We start from the raw sequence: 10,185 nt of genomic DNA, 5'->3' as shown, positions 1-10,185 counted from the left end.
GATAAGACTGAGGAATGATAGAGTTATTTTGAATTGGTAAATGTGGAAAAGAACGAGTTAACAATTTACTTAATTGGATGAGCGTTTGGTTTGGGTAGAAGTTTTAACAATTTACTTAATTGGACGAGTTAACAAGTTCTAAGCTCTCAAGCCCCGAAAAACAAACGGGTAGGGCTGCTCAATGAACCAAACAGCTTGAGTTCGGCTCAATCTTAGCTCGACTCTTGTTAGTTTATAAATTCAAGCCAAGCCCGAGCATATGTGCTTTTTGACTTAATAGACCTGTGAACAAACATAGGGGTGAATCAATAAATATCCTAAATATGTAAGATCTTCCCTTTCCATTTACATTTTTTCACCAATCACAATACGTTTCCAATACTTGTGCAAGTGAGATACAAAAATTTAGGGCTTCATCAAACCCTATAAAAATCTTCCATGGAACATTCACAAGGTTTAGTGAGAAAACATGGAGCTGCCATCACCTTCTTCTTGGTAGGATTTTCACTGAACAATATTTTTGCGAAGGCATATAGCTAATTGTCCCCAACTTTTGTCATTTGGAAACGTCCCGAGTTTAAGCTCAGACTTGATGGCTCGAAATTTCACAAACTTAAACCCATGCATGAAAGCTCGAGATTGACTTGCATATTTCTTGAGACAAACCAAGCTTATCACATCACAAAACTTCAATTATGAGTCGAGATTGAACAATTAATCTTAAAAATTCTCAAACTCGAGCCGATCTTGAACTCTTTTAAAAAGAATTTGAGTCATGCCTGAGCAATACTCTGTTTGGCTTGATTGCATACAAAACGGGTTAATTTCTTAAAGGCTTGCAAGCTGGACCAACATACAAGAGGATGAAAACACCCTTTTCTTAGCAAATCAGTTCTACTATGAGAACTCTGCCATCACTTTCAAGTTTCAAGAGATGGTTGACACAGACCTTTGTATCTGCTACACAAAACCAACACATGATTAGTCGAGGCTCATGTAAACTGGCCCCCAACACCATTACAAGAAAGAAAATGTATGCGAGGGCAAGATTTGCTACGCATGTCTAGATACGTCTTTTTGCAAAATCAGTTGACATCCCCTATGTGGAGAAAGACAGATAGCAAGACTGAGACTACAATTCAGGACTCTACCATCACTCCAAACTGCTACAACTCCCAGTTGTGACAACCAAACATTGAAAAATAATAATTCAAAGTCTGTTTTACTTGTAAATTAAAAAAAAATGCTCAGAAATAAATTTTTCAATCTAGATTCGCTTGAATGTGTTGGGTTTTATACAGTACTATATAGGGTTTTCTTCGATTTCGTAACAAATAATTTCCAGTATTTGGTACTGTCTACCTCCCGATCCTTGAATACTAGACAAGACTGAAACAAAGCAAGAGGCAAAGAGTGGTACTTTTTTTTTTTTGGGGTCAAAAGTGGGAAGATTATATTGAGAAACGCTCAGCGGCACTTACAAAACAAAGATCATTACAAAAAACTCGGATGAAGCCAAACTAATCGTCTAACAAATACAAAACGAGAAAATCACAAGGTAATCGATGTCTTTCATCCTAACCCACGCATGACCTGACGCAACAGCGACACTTTTAAACTGTCTAGCATCTAATTAGAAGTCTCAAACGAGAAAAAGTGCAAAGTTATTGACAAAAGACACCAAATACCCAGACGATCATATGCACTCCAACCAGGGATGAACGCACCAGGGGAGGGGAAGGGGAAGAGGAGTTGTGGTGGCTAGGGTTGAGAAAGAGGGGGAGAGAGAGATAAGGTCGGCTGCTACATTTGGGGAGAGAGATAAACAGTGGTACTGTGGTAGAGTTCAGTTTAATGCTCAAACCCTGAATCTCTCTACAAATGCAACAATGCTGACAACCACCATCTTTTCTGGCGAATAAATACTTTTTGGCGCAGATTACCACTTTTTCCGGTGACTACCACTTTTCTAAGCATCTACTACGACCTTCTGTCTGCTGGGAAGGTTTTCACACTTTTTGGAGTTCTTGTGTCTTCTTTTCAGCGAAAAAGAATGTTTAAGATGATGAGATGAGTGAATCAAATTTGCATTTCTTTTGTTTATTGGAGCTTTAACAACAAACGTGTCTTTACAAAATTTGATACTCCATTTATCTTCGCGTGTTTGATTGAATGCACCAACGATAGAACATTCTCTCTCTTTTTCAGAGTTGGGGCAGTGTACGAGATTTGTTGGTGTATTCTCTTATAGCACCAGAATAAAAAGTGAGTTACAGACAATATTTTGAGAACAAAAAACAAAAAACAAAAAACAATTTCCAAAATCATTATCCAGTTCAATAGTTATATAGGGAAAACATTTTACTCAGGACTATTTTGCGCCGTAACAAACAAAGCCTAATTCCCTTCTTACAAAAAAAAATGAATACACTACACGTGATGGTCAGCTCTCGAACACCATACCCGAATAAACTGTCATCGCGAACCTTTTTCTTTGCCTAAGTGCTAAATTGGTAAGGGGCCATAAAGACAGATACAAAGATCACCTTGAAGCAGCCGTGGGTGGAAGTAGCACTTATAGAAGTCCCAGAATTCATCTCTGCGACATGAATACAAATGTAAATTTGAAACAATATTGGCCATAATGACCATACCAGGCACAAGTTGAAGAAAGGGAAGAAGGGAGAATGCATATTGTATTCTGGATTCTAAGACAATAAATCCTTCCCCTACTTCCACACAAGTATAACAAGACGAAAAGAAAGGCAGGGGAGATAAATGATGTCAAATTCACAAAAGCCGTGGATGATTCCGATACCAATTGCATACAAAAGGACGATGGTAAAAGGAAGAGGAAGGAGGAACAACCTGACTTGGGGAAGGGTGAACAAGGAATAACCCTTAACGTCTGTGTGCATGTCAAGCACAATCACAGCTAACCGTGATAGTCCTAGTGCCTCCACATCAATCAACTTCTTAATCCTGAAATTAATTTGAGAAACAGCCAGACAACCATGTCGTATGAATCAATATGTCAACACTCAACAAACCCAAACTCACAGGATTTGAAAAGTACATAAAAGAGAGAAATGGCATTTCACTCGGCAGCACAACAGCAAAATCAACGAAGTAAATTGAAATGCAAAACTGGCAGATGTAGAAAAGATCTGGGGAAAGATACACAATTAAAAGAAGACAATCCGTAAAGCAGCTAATAAGGAAAGGTGTTTTGCTTGACTAGCAGGAAAGTTGGGAAAGTGTCTTTCACTGGTAGCTTGCTTTTACTGCTTTGACAGCTCTCTCTCCTTCCACCGATCTGTTGAGGTATGGCTCAACCCCTCTGGGGAGAGGGCCTCTCTTCCTGCATGAAGTCCGGAATAGAGTCAGGCTTTTCGTGAATAAAAGTCCAAACAAGTACTATAGTCAGTACTTTACCTTTCGCTAAGAGTCGAGAGCGTCAGCCCTTTCATCCATCCAGAAATGAAACGACTTTCCAGTATGGAGTTGTGTGGATAGAATGGTCTACCTCGAATAAGAAGTGGAGCCATAACAATTGGTCATAGCTAAGGTGGCGATAGGTGTCTATGGAATTATTCAGAGGTTGTACTTGCCTTGAGCCTTTTGCCAAACAATTGAGAACACCTTTCCAAATCTCTGTTAAGCACTCATAGTTAGAGAGTCGGACGGTTTTTAATACCACTAGAGCTCCTCTTAAAACTGCCGCTGTTGCCTTGTTAATTGAAGCTCATAAATATCCCCGAGCCAGGGAAGTACTCTTGGAATATGGGTTACCGCCATTAGGCACTAAAGAAAGCCCTAACCCAACCTATATAATCTTCCTTCCTGTAAGCTGCAGTCCTAAGGCCAGTGCTTGTTGGAGTACCCGTTATAGCCCAAAAATGAAGACCCTGTCAAGGATTTATGTCTTCTCCTCTTTTGGATAAATTCCTTATTTAATTACTGATGTAGAGAACTCCATGTTAACTCAGCCTCCTTCAGATGAGGTCAAAGGTGTTCCACATGGAGCAGCAGTTAGATTTCCTTTCCAGGTTATTACTAGATTCACTTCTATTATTTGCTGGGAGATTTTCACAGATACCTTTCTAGGTTCGAGGGAAGCCCTATGGGTTCCAGTTCTATTATTTCAAATAAGACTTTCATGGTTACACCTTTGTACTTGGCTGCTACTATTTTCAGTTTGATGGAGGGGCTTGATATTCTTATGCTTCAGGGTCTTAGGTTGCCTTGCCCAATTCTAAGATTCGTAAGGGGTATCTGATTTGTTGGTGCATCGTTAAACTTCCCTTAATTAACATAAAATATGATGACTGTTATTGTGATAATCCAGGCATTGCTAGAGACTCTTAAGGTCTTTTTTTTTGGCCCTATGCTCAGCCCATAGCCCACAGTTCCAGCTTGTTGGTGGAGTTTCATTCCAACAAGTAAATTTTCAATAATTCGGAGGATATGACGCATTGAGGACATGCTTTAAAAAATTATCTTATTCTATTATATACCCACAACCACACTCGGGCAAGCTCCTGAAGATGAATTACAAAAGATAAAGCTATACATGTAATTAAGATATCAAATGTGCCTTGATTCACACCATCATTCACACAAGTACTCTGACAAAAACTGTTTCACCTTTCTTGCGTGCCTTTAAAAGCCAATAAATTGTCACCCATTTACACACACACACAAATAATAAAAATCATCTTCTATGATTTATCTTGAGCCTAATATTCTGTTTTAAGACCCCGAGTTCCCAAGTGTCTGTAGAATGTCCTAAGAGTCTCCTAGCTGGTCCAGAGTGTGCTCGCTGCTTATGAGTGTTAATGGGCCTAAAGAAAACAGTTGAGGGAAATATAGGACCCTTTCAATTTGAGTGTTGGACACATGTCTCAGAAAGTGTCTGTAGCATTGGTGTTCGCCAAAGTTGTGACACCAGTAAGTAATCCGACAAAATGTATGTGCTACATAGATGTGAGATGAACTACCGATATATGAATTAAAGCCTGAAACTGCATATAAAGCTTATTTACAATTAACTTTGTGCAAATATTTGGATATTGGATGGCAAAGAGATAAATTGAAGCAATATTAGAAAGGGTGTTTTAGCACTCGGATAAAAGAGGGAGGAACACCAAAAATCAGCACGAGAGAAACCTGCCCATGATTACGTAGCAAACTGACAACTACTACTTTCAAAGTTTGATCGAGTTCTCTAGTGAATAGTGTTAAAGCGCACTATTGGAAAGGGTAACTAGCACTAGCATATGCATATTGCTCAAAAGAGAGGGTAGGAAAACCAAAAATCAGCATTAGAGCAATCTGCCCATAATTACCTAGCGAACAGACACCTACTACTTTCATAGAATGAGTTCTCTAGTGAATATTGCTAGAGCGCACTATTGGAAAGGGTGTTTTAGCACTCGCATATCGGCATATTGCTCAAAAGAGATGGGAAACACCAAAAATCAGCACTAGAGCAACCTGCCCATGATTACCTAGTAAACCAACAACTACTACTTTCATAGTATGAGTTCTCTGGTGAATATTTATAGAGCGCACCCCTCCAACCACAACCAACAAAACAATAGTAGTTTTGCACGAGGAACTAATGTATTCAATTGAGAACAAGTCTTTTTATGAGTCCACAGTTAAGATGATTATTAGTATCTACAAATAGGAGAGCCTTCATTGTAACATTCCTCTGTTGTTTGATGTGAAGTAAATAATGAGTTCATCATAGCAAGTTCAAGGAATTGAGGTGATCAACTTTACGGGGTAATATAATACTGACTATGGTTTTATCATCAGACTAAGCAGACCCTTCGTACTTCTCGATTGAGTTAAACAAGCTGATTTCAGGGCTAGTAAAAGTGTGAAAGTGGATGTGAACCTCTTGGCACCTTGGCAATACACCAATACTGTCTCTCATACTATCAACTCTAGTGACTTCAAAATATTTCTTTTTCTGAACATGAATCACTTTGGTTATTTAGCATTCATGTTTGTGCTCTAGAAAATCCAAATCCCTGTAGTTTGACCTCAGACTCACCCGAGTAATACTACAATGCGACGTACGCCATTTGGGATGCAATAAAAACTTTAAAGGTCAATTGTCCATCACAAACGAAATGGGTAGCCTTTCACCCCGCCTTTATAGAGCCATGGTTCTGAGAAATAAGCAAACATAAAATCAAAGTTATAAGACTAACCTGCTTGGTGTACCACAAGCAATGTTAACACGGTTCTTTAAAATGGCCACCTGAATTCATTAGTAAGAACAAGGATAGATAAGTGCATATACAGTATAAGTTGAACAACCAATAAAAAGTAAACAGACTCAACACTAGGTCAGAATATTTACTCAAATAATACTTCCTTTGCGGTATGCTAACCAAAACACAGAGCATATCTTAAAATTTGTCAGTTCATGAGTTCCTTGTTTAATGCAATTACAGTATTGGATGATACCATATAATGCTCCTAATACCATAACCGAGTACCAAGAGACAATTTGTCTCTAAAAGTGGTAGGCAAAGTTAATGAAGGCTATTTCTGGTCTGCCAGCATGTTTCATGTCCCTTTGACAACTGTGGGTATCCAGCAAGCCTTTGCTACATGGCATATCGCTAAGCAACCTTACACTGTACCACACGCGGATTCCAACCTCTAAGTAAGCCCACCTCTTGGCACTCTACATCCGAAAGCACATGATAGCCTCCAAGCACCTCACCTCTAGATAACCAACCAGGCAAGGAGCATCTTCCATTCTTATCAAAAAAAAAAGGAGCATCTTCCCGAAGGATAGAGGAAGGAGCGTCCATATGTGGTTGACGTTAGTTAAGGGTATGTATGTCATTTTGAGTCCTTTGTAGTAGAGGGTCTACAAATAGAAGTCTAGAGTGCTCATTAGGTGGCTTTTGATTATTAAGAATAAGAATATTGAATATATTGATTGAGATATAGTTTCTCTCTCTACCCTTTGGGATTTATCCCCTTGAATGCAATTTTGCTCCTCTATTTGAATCTTTGATTCTCTTTGATATTTGATTGCATCATTTGGTATCAGAGCTTCTAGGCTTGATCCCAACCGTTCATCTTGCCAGAACTCTCGAACCCCTACCAGAAACCTGACTGGAAACTTTGCCGAAACCCTAAAATGGCACCGAAAAAACCTTGCCGGAGTTCCAATCCCCTCGGAATCCACAGTTTGACCTTGTAACCCACTCAAAGATTTGACTCGAATCCATGATTCGGGCCTTACCCAGTTGATTTCGCTGTAGATCAACCCATTTCGAAGCCAGTCAGCCCCTGTTCAGTTGGTTTCGACCCTTTTCGAAGCTGTACAAACTATTTTGCGCACAACCCAGCAGCTTTCTACAATTTCGAGCACAACCCAGTTGATTTCAAGCTGACCCAGCCCCTAATCGACCTTCAATTTCCAGTTTCGAACGTGACCCAGCCATTTTCAAGGTTTGAATTCAACTTCAGACTCAAATATGCCATTTTCGGCACTCGAAACAGAGATTTGGTGAACGTTTTTACTGTTTCAACACTCGATACTGTGATTCAGACTTAGATCTGCCTTTTTTGGTGCTCAAAACAGCAGTAAGGGCTTCCCTTCTACTCTTTTGGCTCTTGAATATGTGTTTTAGGTTTGATCTTAGCTGGGCTTGTCTCGTTTTCTGCTATTTGCTGCGATTTCTTGTGGGTTCATATCATTTGGGGATCATTTGTGTCGATTGATTGTGATTTGAGGCTGTTTGTATACTGAGTTGACTGGGTTTGGGTTCAAAACCACTGATTTGACTGAGTTTGGGTCTAAATCATTGAGTTGATTGAGTTCGGTGACTGGGTTGACCGGGACTGGTTTTGATTTTGTTGATATGGGTGATTAGCTTGTGAAATGGCTCATAGAGCACGGAAAAAGAGAGGACGTAGACGTAGAGATGTTATGGAAAATTTTGGTGACGAAATTGATACTTATGGCAATTCAAATTGCAAGAGAAATGAGTTAAAGAGTTGAGTGAAGAAGTATCTATCTTGGTTGAGAAGATGCGGCATGTGCAACTTCCAACCAAGGTATGAATTGCATTCGATTTGAGAATTGTTTTGGTGCTCCACATTGGGTTAGAGCATGTTCGAACAACATTGGCTATGAACTCCCTCAGTTTGATGGAAGCTTCACTCCTAAGGAGTTTGTCGATTGGTTGAATACTCTTGAGAGAGTATTTGAATGCCATGTTATCTCGGATGAAATGAAAGTAAAGTTCGTTTCTGAACACCTTCGAGGAAGAGCCTCCGATTGGTGGGAACAATTACAAGATAGCTGGAAAAGGAGAGGCAAGGGAAAGATTAGAGAGTGGGAAAAGACAAAGAAAACATATCTTTCCCTTCCTTTGCCAATGTTGGTTCTTTCACTAATGTTGCTAAGTATAGGACTTGTGGGAAGTCTTTTGGGGTTGGAGTACAAAGCACAGTTGATATAGGTGCTGTCCCAGTACAAAATCAGCCATTATTTGACACTTTGAAGGCTAGAAATTCTTCTACAAATGAGAAACTTGAATGCTTCAAGCATGGGAAATATACTTTCAAGTTAGAGGTTGGTGAAAATGCTTACGAGAATCAAAGTAATGCCTTTTTTGTTGAGGAGAAGATGAACTTCAATCCGGATGTGTTTGATGATGAGATGAAACACAGTTATTTCGACGATGCTCCCATCTTTGATGAGCATCCTAATGACAAACTTGAGGGTGTTCTTGAAGATGATTGTGTCTTTGATGTTGAAGATGAGGTTGAAGATTTGCCCATCTTTGTGGAGTCTCCAAATGAAGACTTTGGAGGTGATTTTGAAGATGTTCCCGTGTTCGATTAGTATCCTAATGAGTTCAACAATAATAGTGAAGAGGGAAGACTTGTTGACATTGTCAAGGAAGGGTTCCTCGTGTCTGGGCAAGAAAGTGTGGAAGTGCAAAAAGGGAAAGGAGTTGATCTTGCTTTGAGTGTGCTACCAAAGTCCAAAGAGGTTGTCTTTGATTTCCCACCGGTTCTAAAGGATTTCATAGGGTCGAAGCTTGATGATTGCTTCCATGAGATGCCTCCCGAATTATCTTTGGTGCGAGATAGCGAACTTTGTGTTGAATTCACTCGTGGCAACTTGAGACAACTTGAAGATCCTTTGGGAATGGTCTTTACTCACGAAAGTCTTGGGCATGATTTTGGGAATCGGTTGAGGTTGAAATTTCTCTATGCAATGGTTGGTGATTCTTGTGACGTTTTGGAACCTAAGGTGGTCACCTATGTTGAGGAAGTGTTGAGCCTTAAGAGGCATGGCAAATGGATGATTTCTTGGCACATAAGCAAGGAAGCGGTGGATGTACATAAGCGGAAGCTCGTATTGAAGATGGGTTATTACATAAGGGATGATGATGGTCAATAAAATGTTGCTACATGCCTAACCCGAAGCTTGCATGCTTTATGTTTTCTCTATTTAGTGTCTTGTGTTTGGTTATCCAACTTGACAACAAGTTGTTTTCTTTATAGGTGGTGTATGATGCAGTAGGTTTAAGAGTACGTATGTCATTTTGAGTCCTTTGTAGTAGAGGGTCTATAAATAGGAGTCTAAAGTGCTCATTAGGGGGCTTTTGAATATTAAGAATAATGAATATATTGATTGAGACATAGTTTTTTTCTACCCTTCGGGGTTTATCCCCTTGAATGGGATTTTGCTTCTTTCTTTGAATCTTTGATTCCTTTTGATATTTGATTGCATCAAATGGCTCTCGCGTCATAACCATCTCCTCTCACGTGATGATGACGTATGAGGCTCGAGGGCTCCGATAACCAAACCAAACCGAGCCTTAAGTCCCAATCACTTGGGGTCGGCTACATGAATCATTTTCCTCCATTGAGCTCTATCAAGGGCCCCACTTGTTCACACAAACCTACTATACTCATATCGTTGCGCACCACAGCATCTAATGTCAATTTAGGTCTACCCCTCCCCATAGCATTGCTACCCAAAACTATCCTATCTGCTCTCTTAACTACTGCATCTCCTAGTCTACGGTAGACATGTCCAAACCATCTTAGCCTATTTTCCCTCAACTTCTCTTCTATGGGTGCTACACCTACCATCTCACGAACCGTTTCATTTCTAATCCTGTCTCTTCT

General features: G+C 39.7%; 1 protein-coding gene across 2 annotated transcripts; it reads right to left on the bottom strand.

Moving 5' to 3' along the window:
- Positions 1 to 583: 583 nt before the first annotated feature.
- Positions 584 to 6,748, bottom strand: LOC131322636 (uncharacterized). 2 transcript variants are annotated; one of them, XM_058354030.1, is made up of 5 exons: positions 3,436 to 6,212; positions 3,269 to 3,361; positions 2,869 to 2,982; positions 2,547 to 2,599; positions 584 to 957 (listed from the first exon to the last, which is right to left on the bottom strand). In XM_058354030.1, the coding sequence occupies exons 1-5, from the start codon at positions 3,546 to 3,548 to the stop codon at positions 881 to 883; spliced, it is 450 nt and encodes a 149-aa protein (XP_058210013.1). In that variant the 5' UTR covers positions 3,549 to 6,212; the 3' UTR covers positions 584 to 880. The 2 variants fall into 2 exon arrangements, 1 of the variants encoding a protein (XP_058210013.1); XR_009198904.1 differs by lacking the exons at positions 584 to 957; positions 3,269 to 3,361; positions 3,436 to 6,212 and adding an exon at positions 6,225 to 6,748 and having other exon boundaries at positions 2,219 to 2,599.
- Positions 6,749 to 10,185: the final 3,437 nt, after the last annotated feature.

The sequence above is a fragment of the Rhododendron vialii genome, chromosome 4a (genome assembly GCF_030253575.1).
Source record: "Rhododendron vialii isolate Sample 1 chromosome 4a, ASM3025357v1".
NCBI classification, from domain to species: domain Eukaryota; kingdom Viridiplantae; phylum Streptophyta; class Magnoliopsida; order Ericales; family Ericaceae; genus Rhododendron; species Rhododendron vialii.
The sequence above is the reverse complement of the archived record's forward strand: the minus strand, read 5'-3'. Positions and strand labels throughout refer to the sequence as shown.

Bases quoted from the DNA above. Each gene is read 5' to 3' on its own strand.
- LOC131322636 (XM_058354030.1), bottom strand. From the start codon at position 3,548: ATGGCTCCACTTCTTATTCGAGGTAGACCATTCTATCCACACAACTCC. The intron at 2,600-2,868 runs GTTGTTCCTCCT...TTCATGTCGCAG, and splicing joins TTCACCCTTCCCCAAGTCAG to AGATGAATTCTGGGACTTCT. The intron at 958-2,546 runs GTGATCTTTGTA...TTTGTGTAGCAG, and splicing joins CCACCCACGGCTGCTTCAAG to ATACAAAGGTCTGTGTCAAC.